Source organism: Paroedura picta, chromosome 1, assembly GCF_049243985.1.
Source record: "Paroedura picta isolate Pp20150507F chromosome 1, Ppicta_v3.0, whole genome shotgun sequence".
Classification (NCBI taxonomy): domain Eukaryota; kingdom Metazoa; phylum Chordata; class Lepidosauria; order Squamata; family Gekkonidae; genus Paroedura; species Paroedura picta.
In genome coordinates, this window is record NC_135369.1 from 104,097,355 (window position 1) to 104,123,087 (window position 25,733).

At 43.9% G+C, this 25,733-nt stretch overlaps 1 protein-coding gene across 2 annotated transcripts in view; it reads right to left on the reverse strand.

Annotated features, from left to right (window-relative positions):
• Positions 1-25,733, reverse strand: part of AIG1 (androgen induced 1) — a 136,844-nt gene that overhangs the window by 82,053 nt on the left and 29,058 nt on the right. The window contains exon 2 of one of the 2 annotated variants that reach the window (XM_077351054.1): positions 16,008-16,163. In XM_077351054.1, coding sequence (XP_077207169.1) covers positions 16,008-16,163 — 156 coding nt within the window. Of the gene's footprint in view, positions 1-2,131; positions 3,097-16,007; positions 16,164-25,733 lie in introns of those variants that run through there. The other variant, XM_077351065.1, reaches the window with a different exon arrangement.

Consider the following 25,733-nt stretch of genomic DNA (forward strand, 5'->3'; position numbering starts at 1 on the left):
TTGGCCTGGTGCACTTCATCCACCCCGGATTTGTGTTCCTGCATGGGAGCCAGGGCAGCGAAGCTCCCAATGTGGAAACAGTCACAAACACACAAAACTACCCAGTGGCCTGTATCCCTAAACTTTTACACATAATCCGGATTGGACCCTTCCTCTGGACAGACAATCGGAGGGACCAATTGGCAGGCGCAAAGCACCTGCCGATTGGTCCCTCCGATTCCCAGCCCCGAGCAACTGCGAGCTGTGCGCAGCGTGGCTCGCAGTTGCTCCTTTGCCGCCGGCCTGACGCGTCGGGAGGTGCGAAGCGCCTCCGACACGTCAGGCCGCCTGCAAGGGAGCACCTGGCAGCCGCACATAGCGCGGCTGGCGGGTGCTCCCTGCCCGGTGGACTGGCGCGTCGGGAGGCGCAAAGCGCCTCCCGCCTCCTCCTCCAATATCCACGTGGAGCCGCTGGCCGCACTCGCCTCCCGCCACTGCCTCCTCCAATGTCAACGAGGAGCCCCGCAGCCCGCCAACGAGCCACTGGCCATCCCGAAGCCTGTGGGGCCATCAGGACAACAATACATGCGTCCTCGCCAGTGGCCAAGCCACCGCCGCCAGCAGGACCAGCGCCGGAGCCGCCAGCATGCACGCAGCAGCCAGAGGCTTCTGCGGCAGCGGCAAGGCTCGCAGCCCCGTCAGCGGCGCCGCCGGAGATGTCCGCGCCACCCCTGAAGCCCCCGCACCCACCAGCTATGCCGCCGCCGCCTCTTGCTGCTCCGCTGAGCTCTGCTGCTGCCGATTCCTCCGCTTGCCGCTGCCACGAAGCCTCCTTCTCCCGCCCGTCACCCAGCGAACCTCGCCTCGCTCAGCGAGGGCGCAGGGCCTGCCGCGCGGCCTGTGCGCCTACTCCGCGGGGCGGGGAGAAGAGCCTGAGGATCCCTCGACGACCGGACACACCAGCCGGAAGGACGGACCTCAGAGGGGGAAGGAGAATGCCTCCGCTCTTCCTCCCTGCTACACTTTCGATAGGCTGCTCCGCCGGGGGGGGGGGAATGCTAGAGCCCGCTGTATTCAGACAACAGTGGGCTTATTTTCTAGTAAAGTCATAAAATGCCCGTGGATAGTGGAATAGTGTTATCCCAAACAGAATCCACTGAAGGCAGTAGGTTTTGAAGACCATAATTTGGGTTATGACTGTACCATTCATTACTTAGTTGCTGACACCCCCACCCCCAAAAATCCCAACAACAGTGAAAAAGAGAACATGTGTTTTATTTTGGATGTTTCTCTTTGTAATCATAATCAAAATAAGACAATTCAGACAAAATGTGACAACCAGAGGCATCTACAGCAGCATATTGGTTGAGAGAACAACCTGCTCCACCAATCACCAGCTAAAGAATAAAAAGAGGAAAGATGTGTTTTATAACTCTTTCAATAATCCCTCCATGTTTCACCATGTAGGCTTCATCAAGGGAAATCAGAACATGCACCTGGTGCTGCAACCATCCACAGCAAATTAAGCCTTCTTCATCTGTGGATAGTTCCAGGACCAGGTGCATGTTCTGATTTCCCCTGATGAAGCCTACATGGTGAAACATGGAGGGACTTTGTAAAATAAATCTTACTTATCACCTGGCCCTGGAAAACCTAGTCACAGTGATCCAGGCGATGGTCACCTCTAGCCTGGACTTCTGCAACTCACTCTACACAGGCATGCCCTTAACCTTGATCTGGAAATTATAGCTGGTCCAGAATGCAGTAACCAGGGTCCTCACAGCAACACCTCCCTCCAGTCTGATGAAATACCACTGACAACAACTCTTTGAGTGCGGTTCTCTAACCAATTTCCTATCCACCTAACTATCTGAAAATCCAGATTGCAGTCCTTCAATTTATCCATCAGAACATCATGGGGAACCTTATCAAAAGCTTTACTAAAATCCAAGTAAACGACATCAACCGAATTTCCACGGTCCAGCAAACCTGTCACTTGGTCAAAAAAGGAAACCAGGTTGGTCTGACAGGACCTTTTGGAGACAAATCCATGCTGACTTCCTTGGATCACCAAATTGTCCTCTAGATGTTTGCAGATCACTCCCTTTAATATCTGCTCCATTATCTTCCCCACAACAGAGATCAGACTCACTGGTCTGTAGTTTCCCGGGTCTTCCTTCCTCCCTTTTTTGAAGATCGGAATAACGTTTGCTCTCTTCCAGTCCTCCGGGACATCTCCAGTCCTTAAAGAGGTCCCAAAGATGATGGACAAGGGTTCTGCAAGTTCTCTGGAAGTTCTCTTTGAGCACTCTCGGGTGCATTTCATCCGGCCCAGGGGATTTGAACTCATCCAGTGCAGCTAAATGCATCTCGACAACCTCTCTGTCCATGTCAACATGCCACCCAGACACTATATCTTGGCTACTGCCATCTCTAGATGTGCCTAAACCCTTTGACCTGTGGGAAAAAAACAGATGTAAAATAGGCACTGAGCCTTTCTGGTTTCTCTGCATCCTCCGTTAGAGTTTGTCCATCCGCACCCAACAGTGGGCCTATTGCCTCCTTTACTTTACGTTTGCTCCTCACATAACTGAAACATCTTTTCTTGTTACAGTGGGCTTCCCTGGCCGATTTGAGCTCACTCTCAGCTTTGGCCTTTCTGATGATTGATCTACAGTGCCTAGTAACCTATAGGTACTCTTTTTTGGAGCTCTGTCCTTCCCTCCATTTCCTGAACATTTCCCTTTTCTTTCTTAGTTCTTCTGCTCATCCAAATAGGCTCCTTAGAACTCCTGCAGTGTTTTCATCTTTCTGGGATAGTCATTGATTGAGCATGCAATAGCTCTTGTTTGAGTAGCGCCCACCCTTCGCATGCTCCCTTCCTTTCTAGCATTCTCATCCATTGTATGACGCTCATCATGTCTCTGAGTTTATTAAAGTTTGCCCTACAGAAATCCAACATCCGCGTCTGGCTACAAGCTTCCTTGCCTCCCCATCTCAAAAGGAATTCTATGAGGACATGGTCACTTCCCCCTAGGGTCCCCACCTCCTTCACCTCATCTACCAACTCATGCCTGTTGGTCAGTATTAAGTCCAGTATGGCTGAACCTCTTGTGTGTTCCTCTACCATTTGATAAATGAAATTGTCAGCCAGGCAGGTCAGAAACTTGCATGACTGAGGACGCTTTGCAGAGTTTGTTTCCCAGCACACATCTGGGAAATTGAAGTAACCCATGATGACAAGGTCCTGCCGCCAGTGTTCAGGAGATTACTGTGAAATGGTTAAAAATTTAAATACGAATTTCAGCCTGTCCTGTGAATAGAACCAAAGAACGAGAAGAAAGCAAATTAGTATACTCAGTTTCACAAGTGGGACCTTCCATGATTACTCACACAGTGCACAAAGACAAGTGCTACCTCTGGAGTTGTTTGCATGGGCAGAACCGGCTCTCACTTGTCACAGCTTCATAGCAGCATGGACAACATAATGAATAATATCCACAATGCAATGGTTCCTCCCACCCCTTCTGCTTTAATAATCCAGAAAGCAACATGACCAGCTCTTCTTTATATTAAAAGTTTGACATCAGGAAATGACTACAGGCTCTAGAGGAGAGAAAAAGAAAGAGTTCGGGTAACAAGGCCACAAATTGAAGAAAGAAGAATGAGTATGACAAACAAATGAAAAGAACAACTGTAACTAGCCATTTGCATGCCCTTAACGACAACTTTATGTGAAAATGTCCAATTAATGTAATTAAGGCTTTCATCAAGACTGTACATTTGTTTTGTGTAAATCTAAACATTAACAGAAGTTCTTTGAATGAATAACAAAATGTGTCTTATGACACTGGCTGAATTCCTCTACCTTATTCTGTTCCGTGTTCTTCAGAACTGGAAATTGGGGTAACATAGCTAGATTTGAATCCAGTAGTACCTTAGACCTTCCATGATTACTCACACAGTGCACAAAGACAAGTGCTACCTCTGGAGTTGTTTGCATGGGCAGAACCGGCAAAGATCATGGCATCCGGCCCTCTCAATTCCTGGCAAATAGAAGGGGAAGAAATGGAGATAGTGACAGATTTTATTTTCCTGGGCTCCAAGATCACTGCAGATGGGGACTGCAGCAAAGAAATTAAAAGACGCTTGCTCCTGGGGAGGAAAGCTATGGCAAATCTAGACAGCATCCTAAAAAGCAGAGACATCACCCTGCCAACAAAAGTGCGTTTAGTCAAGGCTATGGTCTTCCCAGTTGCAATGTATGGCTGCGAAAGTTGGACCATAAGGAAGGCCGAGCGTCAAAGAATTGAGGCTTTTGAACTCTGGTGCTGGAGAAGACTCTTGCGAGTCCCTTGGACTGCAAGGCGAACAAACCAGTCAGTCCTAGAGGAGATCAGCCCTGACTGCTCCTTAGAAGGCCAGATCCTGAAGATGAAACTCAAATATTTTGGCCACCTCATGAGAAGGAAGGACTCCCTGGAGAAGAGCCTAATGCTGGGAGAGATCGAGGGCAAAAGAAGAAGGGGACGACAGAGAATGAGGTGGATGGATGGAGTCACTGAAGCAGTAGGTGCAAACTTAAATGGACTCCGGGGAATGGTAGAGGACAGGAAGGCCTGGAGGATCATTGTCCATGGGGTCGCGATGGGTCGGACACGACTTCGCACCTAACAACAACAAAGTACCTTAGACGCCAAGGAGAAATTCTGGGTATTTCAGGGCATGACATTTTGTGATTCAAAGCTCTCTTCATTGGATCTGAAAGCTCATATCATGAAATACCCTGAAAATCTTGCTGGTCTCCAAAATACTCCTGGATTCAATTCTGGCTATTCTAATCACCAGCATGGCTACCGCCTTAAACTGCCTTAGTGGAGAAATTTCTTGCCTTCTACTTTCAAAACAAGACCCTAGCTTTATTGATCAAAATACTAGAGGAAGGAGGATTGCAGGGACGCTTTGAGTGAATGAATGAATTTATTAGATACAGCATAATGCCAGCCACTCTTAGATAAAACAAATACAAACTATGTAATATAACACATTAAAAATAATACTAAAATTCCTGATCCTCTGTCAGATAAAGCAGAGGGACTTTGTAAAATCACTACAGAAGGTAGCATTTATAATTGTCATGGTCTAATTGCTGTTGAGCAAAACAGCTATCTGCTTATATACAATGATATTCCCTTCCCATAAGAGAAACTTGATTTTTACTTGGTCAGTAGATGCCTCCATGAACAAAGGTAAGATAATTTTAGATTGGAGTGATGCATAGAATGAACATCTAAAAAGGACATGCTCTGGTGATTCCTACTCTCCTTGCTTACATGGGCATAGAAATTCAATTCTTGGGATTTTCCTGAAGTACCCCTCCAAAACCAGATAGTAGAACATAGCCACTGGCTAGCATGAAAGCCCTCCTTTGGATTTTAGCTTCCAAATGAAATAAATATTCTACAGGGGCTTGAATAAATCTAGAGCTGGGGGGGTTGCGGCAAGAAGGTTTGGAGAACTCAAGAGGTCTGACTGATGCTCTATGTCCCCTAGCCTTTGCTTGATAGTAGATCTTGCTTGGGCTATACTAGAAAAAAGTAGGAATGAAGGGGAAAAGCCAAGGCTTGCCATTTTTTTCTCTGTGGCAAGCAACCATTTAGATTTAAAATTGTCACAGAGGAGTAGGGGCAATAAACCACCAAAACCCACTGTGCTTTTAGTCAAAGGTAGATTGAATGCAAGGGCAACTCTACCGTTTACCTTAATCAAACCAGTTTCTAACCTGATCCATGAATTGGAGATACATTTTGGTGTCTGCAGGACCATTTTAAGAAATTTCTATTGGACCTAAGGGAGGGCTCAGCAAGGTCTGTGAGCATCTGTGAGATCATCTTAACATGAAAAAGCTTAAGTGCAGCTGGAATGAAATAAACTCCCCTAGTGTGGTAGAACTTCACTATACTCTGGACAGACTGGAGCCACAGGATTGAAAGGTTAAGTCAAGATACTTGAAAGACCCCACCTGTTCCAGGGTTTTCTTGGGCATGGATTTTTTTCCCCAGTGTGAATTATGAGGGCTTCTTCCCTACAATAATCTGCCAGTTTTGCCAGAGCTCTTTTTAGGCCTGTTAGAGTTCTTGACAATAGCACTTTGTCATCTGCATAAAGGTGAAATACTCTGAAGTGCTAGTTTGTGGGGGGGGGGGGGAAGGGATGACAATGAGCTGGATCAAGGCAGTTTATTAGATTGTTAATAGATAAAGAGAATTGGGGCCAGCAAACAGCCCTGCCTAACCCCTTTACTTGTTTCATTTGGCTTAGTAAGGTGACAATTACTGCTGCATCTAACTCAATCAATCAAGCATGCAAGCAAGCAAGCAAGCAAGCAATCAGTCAACCTTTAATGGCATAATATCGCACCTAACTCTAAATGCTGCCTGCCTATGGAGAGTGCACATCAAGTTAAGGAGCATCTTATCCATAGATGATGCTTCTAACTTGGACCATAATCAAACCCTTGAGATGGAGTAAAATGCAGCCTTGAAATCTACAAATGCTGCATATAGTAAAGTTATTTTCTTTGAGCCATATTTTTCTATGAGGCATTGGAGAACTAGACAATGCTCAAGTGTGCCTCTTGTTGTTGTTATGTGCGAAGTTGTGTCCGACCCATCGTGACCCCATGGACAATGATCCTCCAGGCCTTCCTGTCCTCTACCATTCCCCGGAGTCCATTTAAGTTTGCACCTACTGCTTCAGTGACTCCATCCAGCCACCTCATTCTCTGTCGTCCCCTTCTTCTTTTGCCCTCGATCGCTCCCAGCATTAGGCTCTTCTCCAGGGAGTCCTTCCTTCTCATGAGGTGGCCAAAGTATTTGAGTTTCATCTTCAGGATCTGGCCTTCTAAAGAGCAGTCAGGGTTGATCTCCTCTAGGACTGACCGGTTTGTTCGCCTTGCAGTCCAAGGGACTCGCAAGAGTCTTCTCCAGCACCAGAGTTCAAAAGCCTCAATTCTTTGACGCTCGGCCTTCCTTATGGTCCAACTCTCGCAGCCATACATTGCAACTGGGAAGACCATAGCCTTGACTAAATGCACTTTTGTTGGCAGGGTGATGTCTCTGCTTTTTAGGATGCTGTCTAGATTTGCCATAGCTTTCCTCCCCAGGAGCAAGCGTCTTTTAATTTCTTTGCTGCAGTCCCCATCTGCAGTGATCTTGGAGCCCAGGAAAATAAAATCTGTCACTATCTCCATTTCTTCCCCATCTATTTGCCAGGAATTGAGAGGGCCGGATGCCATGATCTTTGTTTTCTTGATGTTGAGTTTCAAGCCAACTTTTGCACTCTCCTCCTTCACCCGCATCAACAGGCTCTTTAGTTCCTCTTCACTTTCTGCCATTAGAGTAGTATCATCTGCATATCTGAGGTTGTTGATATTTCTCCCTGCAATCTTGATCCCAATTTGTGACTCCTCTAATCCCGCATTTCTCATGATGTGCTCTGCATACAAGTTAAATAGGCAAGGCGATAGTATACAGCCTTGCCAAACTCCTTTCTCAATTTTGAACCAGTCAGTGATTCCATGTTCAGATTTCACTGTTGCTTCTTGACCTGCATATAAATTTCTCAAGAGACAAATAAGATGCTCTGGTATTCCCATCTCTTTAAGAACTTGCCACAATTTGTTGTGCTCCACACAATCAAAGGCTTTAGCATAGTCAATGAAGCAGAAGTAGACGTTCTTCTGGTATTCCCTAGCTTTCTCCATGATCCAGCGTATGTTGGCAATTTGATCTCTAGTTCCTCTGCCTCTTCGAAATCCTGCCTGTACTTCTGGAAGTTCTCGGTCCACATATTGCTGGAGCCTAGCTTGTAGGATTTTGAGCATAACTTTGCTAGCATGAGAAATTAGTGCAATGGTGCGGTAGTTTGAGCATTCTTTGGCATTGCCCTTCTTTGGGATTGGAATGTAAACTGACCTTTTCCAATCCTGTGGCCATTGTTGAGTTTTCCAAATTTGCTGGCATATTGAGTGTAGCACTTTTACTGCATCGTCCTTTAAGATTTTGAATAGTTCAACTGGAATGCTGTCACCACCACTAGCTTTATTATTGCTCAGACTTCCTAAGGCCCATTTGACTTCACATTCCAGGATGTCTGGCTCCAGGTCAGTAACTACCCCACTGTGGTCATCAGGGATGTTAAGCTCGCTCTTGTATAGTTGTTCTGTATAATTTTGCCACCTTTGTTTAATCTCTTCTGCTTCTGTGAGGTCCCTACCATTTTGGTCCCTTATCATACCCAACTTTGCATGAAACGTTCTCTTCATATCTCCAATTTTCTTGAAAAGATCTCTGGTCCTTCCCATTCTATTGTTTTCTTCTATTTGTTTGCACTGTTCATTTAAGAAGGCATTCTTATCTCTTCTAGCTTTTCTCTGGAATTCTGCATTCAGTTGGGTGTATCTTTCTCTTTCTCCCTTGCCTTTCACTTCCCTTCTCTCCTTAGCTATTTGTAAAGCTTCCTCAGACAGCCATTTTGATTTCTTGCATTTCTTTTTCTTTGGGATGGTTTTAATTGCTACCTCTTGTACAATGTTGTGAACCTCCGTCCATAGTTCTTCAGGCACTCTGTCTATCAGATCTAATTCCTTAAATCTATTTGTCACCTCTACTGTGTATTCGTCGGGGATATGATTTAGTTCATACCTGAGTGGCCTAGTGCTTTTCCCTACTTTCTTCAATTTAAGCCTAAATTTTGCAACAAGAACCTCATGATCTGAACCACAATCAGCTCCTGGTCTTGTTTTTATTGACTGGATAGAACTTTTCCATCTTTGGCTGCAGAGCACATAGTCAATCTGATTTCTGTGTTGACCGTCTGGTGATGTCCATGTGTAGAGTCGTCTCTTGGGTTGTTGGAAAAGAGTGTTTGCTATGACCATTGTATTCTCTTGACAAAATTCTATCAGCCTGTGCCTTGCTTCATTTTGTACTCCAAGGCCAAACTTGCCTGTTATCCCGGTTATCTTTTGGCTTCCTACTTTAGCATTCCAATCCCCCATGATGATAAGCACATCATTTTTTGGCATTGCTTCTAGAAGGTGTTGTAGGGCTTCATAGAACTGATCAACTTCATCCTCTTCAGCAGCAGTGGTTGGGGCACAGACCTGGATCACTGTGATGTTGAATGGTTTGCCTTGGATTCGAACTGAGATCATTCTGTCATTTTGGGGATTGTATCCCAAGACTGCTTTTCCTACTCTCTTATTATGAAGGCTACTCCATTTTTTCTGAGAGATTCTTGTCCACAGTAGTATACCTGATGGTCATCTGAATTAAATTCACCCATTCCTGTCCATTTTAGTTCACTGATTCCTAAAATGTCGATGTTCAGTCTTGTCATTTCTTATTTGACCACGTCCAGCTTGCCTTGATTCATGGATCTGACGTTCCAGGTTCCTATGGAATAAAAATCTTTACAGCATCGGACTGTCTTTTCGCCACCAGTTAATTCCACAACTGAGTGTCCTTTCGGCTTTGGCCCAGTCGCTTCATTCATTCTGGCGCTACTTGTACTAGCCGTCTGCTCATCCCCAGTAGCATATTGGACACCTTCCGACCTGAGGGGCTCATCTTCCGGCGTCATATCGTTTTGCCTTTTGGAACTGTCCATAGAGTTTTCATGGCAAAGATACTGGAGTGGTTTGCCATTTTCTTCTCCAGTGGATCACCTTTTGTCAGAGCTCTCAGCTATGACCTGTCCGTCTTGGGTGGCCCTGCACGGTATAGCTCATAGCTTCACTGAGCTACGCAAGCCCCCTTGCCACAACAAGGCAGCGATCCTTGAAGGGGGAAGTGTGCCTTTACTCTCCCTCAAGTCTGCCTGAAATGGTGATATTATTTTCTCCTGCTCAATCCAGGAAATAAACTTTTCAAGCATGTGTCTAGCATGGTCTGGCAGTGGAAGCCCTTTCTCTTTCTCCCACTATTCCCCTGACTTGTGGGCTGAGTTAGACAACTATGTCTTCCAGCCTTTCTTAGGTCTGCAGGGAAGGAACTGCCATAATTCCGAGCAGAATTTATGTCGCTTTCGCTGCCTTTCACGCAGCACTACTGATATAGGTGCCTTTCCCCACTCTTGTATAGAAGCATCTGAAGTGAAACTCATGAAAGTTTATGCTGGAATAAATTTAGTTAATCTTTAGGGTATGATTGGACTCCCTTTTTATTTTGCTATGGCAGTCTAGCACAGCTATTTGTCTGGTATAACAGGAGATACTGAAAACCAGGGGGTAAAGGGGTTTGTTTTTTTTGGGGGGGTGTTACGAATTCTATATCATTTTGAAGAATGGCCTTGCAGTCTGGATCAAACAGATGGAGGTTGCTGGACAATCACCAGATAACATTTCCTAAGGCTTACTTAATGTTAAAAATGGTAAAAGATAGGAGAAAGATAATATTTTAGAGGGGGAAACAAAAATGAAGAAAATGAAAAAATGCTTAACCCAGAAAACAGAAAAGTCAGAATAATGCTTAGAACTGATATAACTGTTTTTGTGAATGTTTTTTTTTAATTATTTTTGGTTAAATTGGGGAAAAGCCAGGATAACAGGAATCACATGCATAAATGTTTTGCTCAGTGTTAGAGGATTTCCAGTGATTTCTGAAACAAGTTTTCATATGGAATTTGTAAAAAAAACAAGAGAGAAAGAGGAATATTGAATTTAGTGAAGTGCTGGGTCTGAAAAAAAAGGGCAGATGGTGTATTTATATTTAACAGGAAGGACTATAAGAAGATCTGGCTTATGCAACAGAGGAAATTTTGTATGGGTATAGTCGAATGAATTATGGATTTTTCATTAGGTTTGTGGATTGAATTTATAATAGAAAAAAACAGTAAAATGATATGGAAAAATTAATGGGCTTGGATAACATTAATTTGTATGTTTAGGGCGGATTTTTTGTGGTATTACTACTTTAATTTTAATCAGAAATATAACAAACACTTTATTCACATCTGTTTATTTTTCTATTTTAGAATTCCCTCTTGATTTCATTGTAGGCAACAAAGAAATCCCTCTGGAATGATTCACTGCGAGCACTCTAGCCAATCTAAATTAAAATATTAATACTTATTTATACAGGGAGGATGCATTTTAGACCAAGGAGGATATTGTTTACTTTGTATGCAGATACACCAATGGATAACAATTTCCCTACAATCCCTGTGGTGAGTGAAACATATTTTCTTAACAAAAAACAGAAGTGTTGAGTGTCTGCCAAAATATCTTTGTAGGTTTCTGCAGACAGAGTGTAGTTGTTAATCTGCAGGTGGATGCTGCAGATCTCTTGGCACTGCAATTTATCTCCAAACGACAGAGATCAGTTCACCTGGAGAAAATGGCCAGTTAGGAGGATGGATTTTTTGGCATTATACTGCACTGTAGTCTCTTCCCTTCCCTCCCCAAACCCTGCCCTCTTCAGGCTCCACATCCCATATCTCCAAGTATCTCCCAACATGGAGATGGTTTACCTTCGGGTTGCCAGATAACTTCTTGCTATTCTTATATATATGCTCTGCTGACTTGCTATTTGTGTTGTGAGGCTTCCTGTCACTTCCATTATCAAGGGCCCCAAGAATCTTGTTGCAAAATTGTTTCCTACACATATGCTGGAAAATTCAGAACTACTATACAGATTATAGTTCATTAAAAAAAAACTTCTTTGTTTTGGCATTGATATGGCAATGAAGAAATCCTACTTATCCATCTCCACTGTGTCCAGGCTGTGCTATGTAGTGTAGCTCTTTGAGAGATAAGAGGCCTGTTGTGATTGGGCCATAATTGTGATGGAATAGTGTTCCCAGTGACTTATTTCTGCTCTGACTTCTGCAGCACCATGGAAAAGTTGTCCACAGCCTCTCCTAGTTGCATCTGCTTGAATGAGTTTCAGCTGAAGACACTAAAGGAGGTTCTCAGAAAAGTACACCTGATCACATGTGATTATGGCCTTTGGTTGGGTCTTGCAAACCAGGCCTTCCAGTTCAGTCATCCATATTAGGCAAACAGACTTACAAAGGTGGGACAAAGCAACTTTGGCATCCCTATAGAGCAAACTGAGTTATACAGCAAGAAACATTTTGCACAATTAGACAACCAAGCAGAATTACAGAGTGCAGAGAATGGGGTTTCTGGCAGGCAGTATTACACAATGACCAGCCAACAGTTAACTTCTGGCATCCCAAGAAGGCAGTACCACAGATGATAACTTAGAACTCCAAGAAGGAAATTCAGAATCCTTGAGTGGGTACAGAGTCAGGTGTAATGATTGCATATCTTGGAAGACAAGCAGCAAGGCACAGTAGGCAAAGCTGGCATCATAGAGGAACTCATCAGTTTTGGCTTCTGCTTAAAAAGCAGGAATAACTCCATGTCTTGCTGATCCTGTACATACAAGACAGTGATTGAAATCAATGGAGTAAATGTGAATGCTTGGTGAAAATAACTTGTTCTACAAAGAAATATGCATGTGCTGCAATCTCTAACACAGACGTGTACAGAGATGCAAACAATGCCTCTACTGGCATTCTCATGTAGCAGAGCAAGCTGATGCTCTTTCTGTTGTGTCCAAGGCTGGCTTCAATGTTGCCTCTTATTTCTAACTAGGGACCAAGCAGAGATACAGAGATGGGCAAAGAGAGGGAGAAGCAGAGACAGAACACAGAGGGATGGGAGGATAAGGAAGAGAGAGCGCATGCACGAATCCCTCCTGCCATAAAACCCTGGCAGGATGAATGAAGAGGGAGAGCACCAACTCAAAATCCTCTGCACTTCTTCCAAACCACAGGAAAAACCTGACAGTCACTTGGAATGCAAGAACAAACACCCCCTCCACACACACACACACACACACACACATCAAACAATCACAACAATCCCTCCTTCCCTGCTTGGCAACTCTGAACAGAGCACAGCTAAGAACTTCCCTTGAACCTGTCCTGTCATAGAGAAGAAGAGCTTCAGTTGCAAAAGGAACACGCCAAGGTTGCCCTTTATCTCCCTTACTGTTTATTATAGCACTGGATTTTTTAGCAACAAAAATAAGACAAGATACAAGGATTGAGGGACTAAAGGTGGATGACACAGAATTTATAATGAAAAGCTAAATTGGCAATGTGGTGCTAACGGTGTTGGAGCCTCAAGAATCGCTGCAATGTGCAATCCAACACAGAAGAATTCGGACCTCTCTCAGGATACAAACTTGATAGGGAAAAGGCAAAACTTTAAACTAAATTCTTTAAAAAACAAGAAGGAAGAAAATGTTACAAAGATTACAAATTGTACATTAACTACTGATCCAATCAAATACCTGGGAATAAACGTGACTGGACAAAACTACAACCTTTTAAATAATAATAATCAGAAAAACTGAAAATTTATACAAGCAGATGGAAAAAGTTAAGAATCTCCTTGTTGGGGAGAATTTCAGCAATAAAAATTAATGCACTTTCAAAGCGAAACTTCTTATTTCAAATGTTGCCAATTTTATCAGAGTGGTGGAGACAGATAAATAAATTTATATGGAGAGGCAAGAAACCAAGGATAAGCTTTAAACTTCTACAAGATGCAAAAAAGAGGGAAGTTGGCAGTTCCAAATATAAAGTTATATTATCAAGCAGCCAGCCTGGTTTGGATTACAGATTGGATAAAGGATCCTAAACAGAACATAGTAAAATTGGAGTAAACAGATTTAGAAGGCTTGCACAATCGTTTATGGACAAAGAAAACAACCAGATTGCACGAAAAAAGTCATATAGTTAGAGATGGACTCTTGAGACTATGGTTCATGATAGAACTTACTTAGTCCTTCAAATTCCCTGTTGATGTCTCCAACTAAAACGTACTGTGATAAAAATATAAGAAACAAAATTGATTTTAGAAGAAGAAGAAGAGTTGGTTCTTATATGCTGTTTTTCCCTACCCGAAGGAGGCTCAAAGTCGCCTTCCCATTCCTCTCCCCACAACAGACACCCTGTGGGGTGGGTGAGACTGAGAGATCCCTGATATCACTGCGCGGTCAGAACAGTTTTATCAGTGCCGTGATGAGCCCAAGGTCACCCAGCTGGTTGCATGTGGGGGAGTGCAGAATCAAACCCGGCATGCCAGGTTCAATTTATAACCTACGGTAATATAAATGCTCAGATCTGGCAAGTCATAATAAAGGTTCAATGGCTAATCCACACTTTCTCAACGAGGGTTTCATGAAATGCTGGAATTTCTTTACGACTCTGGAAGGGTGAGAGTTAACTATTTTTTAATATATTTTAAAAATGTGTAAGACAGTTATTGGCTGATATGACCATATATGGCCATGTCGACCTGACCCCCCTTTTCTTCCCAAAATGAACAATGATGGGCCTGGACAGGGTGGAAAGGGGAGGGGTCCTGGATGGGTGTGTACACAGCTATGCTTCTCAACCATATTCTTCATGATCATGCCAGTAGTATTAGAACAATAGTTCAATTTATAATGGGAAACACATTAAAAAGAAAAAAATCCTTGTATAATTATATACAGCAGTTAAGATAATGCTATTCTCTGTAATGTTTATTATTGATACTGGATTTATGATGAATTGTTATTCTGAATTATAGTAAAATAAAATATTTGTTTAATTGAGAGCAGTAGTTGAATTTATAGTGGAAAATATGTTAAAGATGAAAAAAGGTAAATTATATATGGAGTCAGAAGTATCAAGATAATTATCTTTCTTGACAATTACATAAAATAACAGAAGTTATAATACAATATTAATTATGTTAAAAATTATGTTAAAGATTTAAAGTTTTGTAGGTTTAAATAAGAGGAAGATGGAGTAGTTTAAAGAGGAAAAGGGGATAATTTAGTTCTTTGATATTATCTATTATAATATAATGAATAGGTAAAGGTAAAGGTATCCCCTGTGCAAGCACCGGGTCATATCTGACCCGTGGGGTGACGCCCTTTAGCGTTTTCATGGCAGACTCAATACGGGGTGGTTTGCCAGTGCCTTCCCCAGTCATTACCGTTTACCCTCCAGCAAGCTGGGTACTCATTTTACTGACCTCGGAAGGATGGAAGGCTGAGTCAACTTTGAGCCGGCTGCTGGGATTGAACTCCCAGCCTCATGGGCAGAGCTTCCAGACAACATTTCTGCTGCCTTACCACTCTGCACCACAAGAGGCTCTATATAATGAACAATAGTTTCTAAATTATATTTTTTCTTTTTTTTTGAATATCTACATGTCTATTTACGTTCATGAAAAATAAAAAAAATCAAGAAAAAGAAGAGTTATTATTTTGTACCCGAAGGAGTTTCAAAGCAGCTTACAATCACCTTTCATTCCTCTCCCCACAACAGACACCTTGTGAGGTAGGTGGCTGAGACAGCTCTGAAAGAACTGTGACTGGCCCAAGGTCACGCAGCTGGATGCATGTGGAGGAGTGGGGAATCAACCTTGGTTCTCCAGATTAGAGGCCGATCTCTTTAACCACTACACCACTACTCTTGGTGCAGATTTATATCTCAGACTCCAGGAAAGCTCAGTACACTGGAAACTCTCTGCTTTTAAAACATTAATGGGGCTGAAAATGAGCTGGAGATTTTTATTCGTGTCTCTTCTGCTTTAGGAGAACCAAAGGAGTATCTCCTTCAGCCACTCTCAACCTGAGGATTATCTTTCACTCAAAGAGTCAATATGCTGTTTGGAAATTTCCATTGGTTGTCCTGCTGCAGGAGGAGAGGCACAACTGAAACCTCTTCAATGGAATTTTTTTTTGCAAGGTTCTAACAGATATAAGTTAGTTACAAACGTAATGAGCAAATGACACATCCTTCCAGGATATGCGAAATGAGCAGGAGTGTTCCTTTTTAAAATGACCACCAAGCCCATTTTGTTAAGTCCAATAAATATTTTTAGAGACTGAGAACAATGCTGTGGTTATTCAAGCCAAACTGGGAGAACATTAATTACTTTGTAAGTTACTTACAACTCCAATAGGAAAAGCTAAGACAGCCATCATCCAGTCACGGAGGGAAATCAGCTTTTTTAGTTGTCTTTCTTGTTCTTGGCTGTCATTTCCTTTGGTCAGAAGGCTGGAAAGGTCAGTCAATACGCAGATCCCAAAAAACACTGCTTGAATAACCTGCATAAGAATGTACATATATATATTATAGATCTTGAAATTAGCGTGTAAATGAAATTTAAACAGTTGTACTGTGGAGAGGACCAGATCTCCCAAGATTCCATTTGACCTGTAAACACACATATAATTCGCACACCAAAACAGAGGACCATGAACCATGCCTTTGTGTGCTATATTTACTGTAAACCATCTAAATAGTTTTGTTTCTATTAGTAGACATTCTGTTATATTAAGCCACTTCCTAAAATAAACTAAAGAACGTCAGAGGTTGAAGAGGGATGTAGACAAACTGCAGCATATCCAGAGGAGGGCAACAAAGATGGTAAGGGGACAAATGTAAAGTTCTGCATTTAGGTAGGAAAAACCAAATATACCAATATAAGATGGGGAAGACTTGTCTTGGCAGTAGCATGTGCGAAAAGGATCTAGGAGTCTTAGTAGACCATACACTGAACATGAGTCAACAGTGTGACTTAGTGGCTAAGAAGGCAAATGGGATTTTGGGCGGTATCAAATGGAATATCGTGTCCAGATCATGAGAGGTGATGGTACTGGTTTATTCTGCTCTGGTTCGGCCTCACTTGGAGTACTGTGTTCAGTTTTGGGCACCTCAGTTGAAGAGTGATGTTGACAAACTGGAACATGTCCAGAGGAGGGCAACAAAGATGGTGAGGGGTTTGGAGATCAAGACATATAAGGAAAGGTTGGGGGAGCTTGGTCTGCTAGGCCTGGAGAGGAGACGACTGAGAGGGGATCTGATAGTATTTAAGTATTTAAAAGGGTGCCATATAGAGGATGGAGAAGAGTTGTTCTCTCTTGCCCCGGAGGGACGGACCAGATCCAATGGGATGAAATTAATTCAAAAGAAATTCCGTCTAAACACCCGGAAGAAGTTCCTGACAGAGCAGTTTCTCAATGAAACAGGGGTCCTCAGGAGGTGGTGGGTTCTCCATCTTTGGTAAGGTGACCATCAGACCTGCAAATGGTGGGACCTCTCTGGGTTCCCCCCAAATGTCATGTGTCTTGGCCAAGGGGCAAAACGTCCTGCAGCGTCCTTTGGGCCTGCGCCAATTAATTCCCCCATGGCCACCCTTCCTTTCGCCTTTCCTTCTGGGTGTGGAGCTCGGCCGTGCCAAAACCAAGTGGAGTATGCATGTCCCTCCCCCTTCCCTTCCCTGGCAGGGTGGCAGTTGGCGGCGCGCACAGGAGTCAGCCTTGCACGCTTCCTCCCCCACCCGGGAAGGCCTGCCTTGGCTACAGGGAGAAAGGGAAGGATGGCAGGCTGGGCGCGAACCCTGCGTGGTGGGAGGGAGGACGCCAAGGACAAGGTATGAGGGAGGGAGGCTGCTGCGCTACCACCACCGCACGCGCTGTCACTGCCACGACAGTGGCAGCGGCGCATCCCACCTTACAGCCCCAGAATTCTGGTCATCTTAATCTTTAGAGATTTTTAAAGAGAGGCTGGATAGCCATCTGACGGAGAGGCTGATTCTGTGAAGGTTCAAGTAGGTCGCAGGTTACAGTGGATGAGTGTTAGGGTTGTGTGTGTCCTGCATAGTACTGGGGGTTGGACTAGATGACCCAAGAGGTCCGTTTCAACTCTATTATTCTATGATTCTAGGTTATCTTTTTGTACTGTGGGGAACTGCATTATGTGGGATGCTGTTTAAGAAGGAAGCCATGAAGTAGGAACATTTGACAATAAATAGAGGATATTATCAGAGGATATTTACTCTTCAAAACTCACTAGAGGTGGAGGTGCAGGTGGAGTTAAGGAGAACATAATGTTAAATGTGTAGGTTTGTAGGAACAACAGCAGGCTACTGTGCAAACAAACATCTTTTATTAGTGATTTCAGCAGAGAGAACTGGAAATCAACAAGAAAATCCCAATTCATAATACAGACAAAAGCTACTCCCACAGTTGTGTGTTACTGACTTGATCGAACATGATTGATATAAACCAAATGGATCCCATAGTGGATTCTTGCAGGGCATTGGCTGGTTTCACATGTGTCTGGATCCTGCCTTGGACCTCATGCTCGGTCCTTGGCAGATCTACATACACAACACACAGTTATTTTGATCATTTTGGAATGTGAGTTGTGAAGGGAACCCAGGGATTGTGGTCCAGCAGCAAATAGGCAATGAAGCAGACAGATAGTTCACACTGATCCTTAATGGAGAACCACACAAGAATTAGCAGCTTCTTAGGACCACATGGTCTTAACTTATCCCTGATGGATGTGAAGCTGTAATTTACTCTCTGGCTACATGAATGGGAAATTGCAATTACTAACAGACTAGCAGTTCATGCCTCCTCTAAAGCACCATGCTAACATAGATTTAGACACCTGCGTCTCAATGGGCAAGTCCTTAATTTAAGACTTTTGGTGCCTTGAAAGAGGCTATTGATTCAACTTGGTCAACAACAAATGAAACTTAAATGCAAAATAATTTTTTGAGGGGTGGGGAGGAGTTGGTCTCCAGTCTCTAGTCTCTGGGACTTCCATGACAAGAACAAATGCAGCTACTTAAGAATTGCTCCTCTAATTTATTATAAGGCACACCTAATCTAGAATCATAAAACAAAGCTAACGAAGTACAAAGAGCCATTTGTCACTGGCAACGTAAACTATGTTTTAAATATTGAAAGTAACATCTTAAAGTTTTTATGTTGTCAGATCTTTTAAACTTTTTAATGTTTTTTTGTCTTTTTAAATTGTCTTAGTTTTTAATTGATTGTATTTTAATTTTGGTCTGAATGACCGTAAGTAAACATTGATTGATTGACTGATTGCTAACCAGATTAAAACTGAAATCAAATTCAATTAAAATTGAAACTGAAAAAAGGTAAGGCCAAAGGAATCTGAGGCACTGCTTTGGAGTTTCAAAACTGACAACTTGACTTGAAAAGTTACAGCTGGAGATAAGGCAATAAGAACTTGAAGAGGGTCTAACATTAATACGTCATAGCTAATTGGTAACTTGCTGCCTGGAAAAAGATGCTAATAATGCATTAGTGGTTTTAGATTTTCTCAATTGATTTTCCTCCCAAGCACATCCAATCTGCAGGAGGCTGCCTACCTTTCTGAGAATTGAGTGAGCTCTGCTGAAATGAACCTAAATAACCAGAAAAACTCTAAGTTCTCCATGCTTTCTGTATTAAAAAATCTCAGCAAATCTGTTCTGTGAGGCAAATAGTTTCTTCTGCATACAGATAGGGCCAGGGCAAGGACATTCAGCAGATTTTCTCCAGTATTACTGGCTTAAATTCAAGTTCTTGCTTTGGAGTACAGGAAGCAATTGTGCTTCAAAAGTTAAGGTACTGCCCTCCGAGGGCCAAGCTACACGGTGGCATCTGACACTCCCAGTGCTCCCATGAGGCGGCACTGCTGCCCGCGGAGGGTCACTGCTGCCAGATGTGCTCCATGGATGGTACACACCCAGTGGCATCACAGGAGCTGCTACTGTGGGCCTGCCACCGCCTCAGAGGTAGGATGGCGGCTGCTCACGGTGCCCGCCAGCCCCGTCGTCGCCATGCCTCCGCCCCGCTGCCTTCAGGACTGGAACATGTCTGGGGGGGGCCATGGGGCCAGGCCGCTAGTGTCCGCTGCATTTAGCACTGCGGTGGGCTTCGTGGCTAGTAAATTTATAACACTAGTTAAAATCTCAGACACACATATCTGAGTCTCAGCTTATAAAGAATTTTTGCCAGAGTGTTGTGACTTCATAAATATGAGGGATGGATTGTAGCTCAGAGTGATTCCACATGGAGAGAAAAGGCCAGGCTGGCACTCGGATGGCAGTGGGGCTAATCCCTGTATGACATCAGCGCTGGCCTGGCCCACTACCAGCCCTGGCCCACTTTAGGCCCTCTGATTCCCCGGGGCAAGGGAATGCAGAAGTTTCCACCTTCTCTTTTTCACTGCAGGCACCATCAGTGGCCATGTTGCACCAGGTCTGTGTGCACAGGGAAGAGCCAGGCCTTCCAGGCTTAGCTCCTCCCCCACCTACAGTGTCCCAGTAAGGATAGAAAATGCCCTGTTTGGCTCTGTGGCACTTTATGGCAGCATGGAGCCAAACAAGGTATTCTTTTTACTTATACAAAGGTGGGATTTTGTCGTGATACAATCCAGCTTGATGAAAATAAACCCACAGTGAAACATGCCACCACAGTGAAACATGGTGGTACCTTTCTGTCCCAGCTGTGGATGTGCATGCAGAAATCTGGGGCAGGCCATGTCCAGTGGAGGAAATCTCTCCCTGTTTGTATACAAGAAGCAACGGGGCATGGTGCCCCACTGCAAGAAACTGGCAGCGGCCCAGTGTGGCCGCCATCGTGCATAGTAGGTATCAGTGGCAGAGCATTTGCTTTGCATGTAGAAGGTTCCCTTTTCAATCCCTGACATCTCCAGTCAAAGGATCTAGTATTAAAACTGCCTTGAGGCTCAGGGGAGGGCAATATACAAATATAAAAAATAAATAAATGACATGAATGACCTCTGGCCACTGCAAGTCTGAGCAGACAATAATGCCTATGATGGAACAATGGTCTGATTCTTTATAAAATAACTTCATATGTTCATATTATGAAAGGCTGTGCATTTTCTCACAATTTCTCAACCTGTGATTTAAGAAAGTCAATATGTAAATACATGGGAAACCATTCTGTTTTAGTCTTATAGCTGTGTTGAGGTACAATGTGGCCAGGTATCATGGCTTATTGCACCAGAAAAGTAATTTATTCTTCCTGTTATGCTTATATACTCTGAATCTCCTTGAAGTAAACAAATCGCGGCCGCGACTGAGCGCAGCCGCCGTTGATGCGGCAGGGGGCGGCAGGAACGGCGCGGACCCAGCTGCGTCATCAGGCCGCGCCACGGCCTTTCGAGGAGGGGCAGGGCTGCCGGCCTTAAATAGGCCATGAGCAGGCAGCCCGCCCTCTTTCCGCAGGACATGCCGCCCGGATAGCTTGCTGTTCGGGCCGCGCAGGTAAGAAGGCGAGAACCCAGAGAGGTCCACAGCATTGCGGGCGCTGCCTCTCCAGGCCCAGCGGCCTGGTTCAAGGTGGTCAGCCGGACGGCTGGCGAGGGGAGGCTCCCTTTCCTGCATTCGGGCCAACCCTCTGGTTGGAGGGGTTCAGGGTAATAAACGGCTGTGGCCAAGGGACCAAGCCCTATGAAGATAGGTTGAGGGACTTGGGAATGTTCAGCCTGGAGAAAAGGAGGTTGAGAGGGGACATGATAGCCCTCTTTAAGTATTTGAAAGGTTGTCACTTGGAGGAAGGCAGGATGCTGTTTCCGTTGGCTGCAGAGGAGAGGACACACAGTAATGGGTTTAAACTTCAAGTACAACGATATAGGCTAGATATCAGGAAAAAAATGTCACAGTCAGAGTAGTTCAGCAGTGGAATAGGCTGCCTAAGGAGGTGGTGAGCTCCCCCTCACTGACAGTCTTCAAGCAAAGGTTGGATACACACTTTTTTTGGATGCTTTAGGATGCTTAGGGATAATCCTGCGTTGAGCAGGGGGTTGGACTAGATGGCCTGTATGGCCCCTTCCAACTCTATGATTCTATGATTCTATGATTTTTGTCGCCAAAAGCTGGGTCGCGTCATTACTGGTATAGTTGCCACCTGCTAGTCAATAATGAGTAGTTAATGATAGTTCTCATGCTACAGGTTTTCACTGATATTTTAGACTCTGTGCAGGAAAGTTGCAGCAAGACTATACACTTTTAGATTCATGGCTATGGATATGTAAAAACAAATAATTATAATAATACATAGTGATCTACTACAGATTCTTAGATATCACAGATATCATAAATATCAATGGTATACATTTCTTCATTAAGACAAACTTGAACAGAGAGGTTATACTATCTACTCAGTCAGCAGCTGGAAATGGTAGCAGAAAGCATTTAGAACTATCATTATCACTATCACTATATGAAATAAATTGCTTGAAAACATGCCAGGTCACATAAATTTCACCTTTCAAGCCTGCCAGATGCATGTCTGTTTTTTTTTCTCTTTGAAGCATTTATTTTGAATATTTATTTCCTCAGATAATCTCTTGCAACTTTTCTTGTCACCTCTTTGCACTTTTTAATATTCATTCTCCAGTCCCAAGACAAAGACGAGGTTATGTGAACATATATTAAGTTAAGCAGTTAATGTGATTCAAGACTCAGTCAAGTACATGTTAGGTCAGACTATTTGTATCTTTGGCCACTGGAAGAAGTTTGACTGGATTGTTAACCTTGGGATCAAACCAGTTATGGTTCCAGACATATGGGAACAACAGTGTTCAGACATGCTAAGTTTCAATAGGTCATCAGTGATAAGCAGTTTTGACATCCCCTTCATTATAATTTTTAAAATATTATCTATAAAATACAATGGTTGGGGTACTTTTACATTCCACATTTTAAATTTCAAATTTCATAACTACATTAGTTATGGAACTACATGCAATTACATTAGTTTCATCATTGCTACATGTTCAATATTACATATTTTGCCATTCCTGCATATTTTCTATTAATATATCAAAGGAAAGCCTATTATATATTTTGTAACAAAAAAGATGTTTCAACTCAAAGTCCGCTTTCTTAAACATTTATATTCAAAACTTGTTCTCATTTTGCTTCTGCATTGCAATATATTTTAAAACTGTCATTCTAAATCTGAACCTTGCTTGCATAATACACATCCCCTCCCTCCTCACATTTAGTAACTGATCTGTTTCTCAAATAGATTATTATCTTTACTAGTACTGCATAGTCAGAAAGTTTGCTCCCCCATTTCCCCAGAGTGCAATGGTTATGGGGCAGTTAGGCAGGGGGAGCCCCGGGACCTCCATTCTCTTCCTGCTTTGCATGTCTGGCAGCCATTTGTTCACAACTCAAGAAAAGCCTGGAGGGAGCAGGACTAAGGCTTAGCACAGGGGTAGTCAAACTGCGGCCCTCCAGATGTCCATGGACTACAATTCCCAGGAGCCCCTGCCAGCGAATGCTGGCAGGGGCTCCTGGGAATTGTAGTCCATGGACATCTGGCGGGCCGCAGTTTGACTACCCATTTGCTCCGACTGTGTTGACTCTTGGTTTTTATATGTTCTCTGTCGTCTCTCTTCATACAGGCACCACAATGGGCTTTACTGCTGGTAAAGAATATTGATAAAGTGAGAAAGACCGATAAACAAATGTATTTAGAATTGCAAGAAAACAAGCATAAGCTTTACAATATTACAAATTAAGAAAAAGAGAGGAGAGTTAGCAGTTCCACGTACAAATTATATTACCAAGCAACAGGCCAAGTTTGGATTGACGAATGGATTAAAAACTTGTGAGAAAAAATAATAAAACTTGAATTAGCAGACCTAGGTGAAGGCTTACACAATTATTTATGGATTAAAGAATTAATTAAAATGATTATAGCACAAGAAAGGAGTCATATAATTAGAGAATATAGTTTACATACTGAAATTTATTGAACCCTCCAAATTCTCTGCTCATGGCCCCAGAACACAAACCAAACCAGAATTTGTTGTATATTTAACAGTGATGTGCTGAACAGGTTTAAGGAATTCAAGGCATTCATTGTCAACAGATTTAAAAATATGATCTGATCTCATAATATTCTTTTACAAAATCATAGAGTTGGAAGAGGCTATAGAGGTGATCTAGTACAACCTCATGCTCAATGCAGGATCAGCCTAAAGCATCCAGGGTGTAAACTGCACGGAGCTTTTATTCCAACCCCAGATCGATTCAGTCCCTGCCCTCTACACAGAATGCAATTTCCATTTGGAGTTGGGGCAATTTAAATTTTCCTTCTGCAGCAAGAAGGATTGATCCAGAGTGACCCTACCTTTATTGTGCGATATCTTAAGAATGCTGTTAATCCTCAATATCCAGATTGGGAAAGAAAGCTCCGTGGTAGAGAACCTCTGATAGGCTACACCTGGTCATGTGACACGCTTGCCTTAAACGAGAAACCCCTAATTTCTCTCAACTTCTGTCGGTCCTGGATTTTTCCTCCCTCCTCTGCCTTTTTCAATCCGCTCCCCTCCAAGAAAAGAAAGAGGCTCCCTGCCTGGCTCCTCTCCCACCCCCCTTCAAGAAAAGAAAGAAAGAGGCTTGGCTCCCCCCCCCACCTTCTGAGCCTCCCTAACCACATGCAGAAGACTTTCCTGTTTCAATGGGGAGGGGGGGGGAAGGAAGAATCGAGTTCAAAGCGATCTTAGTTCAACAGGATTGACAATGGAATAAACAAAGTAAGTGCAGACTCTGCCCAGGATAGATATCTGTCCAGTCACTGCTTGAAGACTGCCAATGAGTGGGAGCTCACAACCTCCTAACGTAGTTGACTTCACTGCCGAACTACTCTGACTGTGAATATTTTCCCCTGATACTTAGCCAATATCATTCTACATGTCGTTTAAACCAGGGGTCCCCAACCCCCGGTCAGCGGCCTGGTGCCGGGCCGCAAAGGCCATCATACCGGGCTGCCAGCAGCCGCGCCTGCCTCCCCCCCCCTGCAGTGAGAGGGGGGGAAAGAGGCCGGCATGGCAGCCGGTGCGGCAGGCGCGGCAACCGGTGCGGCAGCTACGCAAACGCGCATGCGTGTAACTGCCACGCAAGCGCGTTTGCGCCCCCTGGTGGCCAAAACGCCCCCTGGTGGCCAAAACACCCCCTGGTGGCCAAAACGCCCCCTGGTGGCCAAAACGCGCATGCGCGGCAATTGGGCATGCACGTTTATGAGCAACTGTGGCAGCTGGGCCACTGGCGCTCCCCCACCCCCGGAGGCGGTCCCCGACCAGAAGAAGGTTGGGGACCGCTGTTTCAGATGATTGCAGATTGCCCTCTTTAAAATCTGCTCCATTATCTTCCCTGCAATTGAGCTCAGACTCACTGGCCTGTAGTTTCCCGGATCATCTCTTCTCGCTTTTTTGAAGACTGGGATAATATTCGCTATCTTTCAGTTTTTAGGCACCTCTCAATTCCTGCAAGTGGGCCTAAAGATGATGGACAAGGGTTCATTGAGCACTCTTGGATGCAAACCATCAGTCCCAGGGGATTTGAACTCATCCAGTGCTGCCAGGTACCTCTCAACAATCTCTCTGTCCTTGTCAACTTGTCACCTAGACACCATATTTTGCCTACTACCTTCTCTAGTTTTGTCCATATTCTTCTGGAAAAACACAGAGGCAAAATAGGTAATGAGTCTGCTTTGTCTCTGTCCTCTGTCAGAGCCTCTCCATCTTCACCCAATAGTGGGCCTATTGCCTCGTTTACCTTACATTTGCTCTTCACATATCTGAAAAAGTGGGCTTCCCTGGCCAGTCTCAGCTCAATCTAAGCTTTAGCCTCTCTGATGGCTGCCCTAGATCGATTATATACGGGGTGGGTAGTCTGGTGTGGCGGCAGCAGGGCTAATCCCCGATTATGCATGATGCTGCCGCCATCCCAACCCTGGCCTGGCGCAGTGCCCCGGATGGCCTGCAGTATGTGAACTCAGAAACTCTTGTATTTTGTTTGATGCTGTGCGGGCCATCTACAGCCC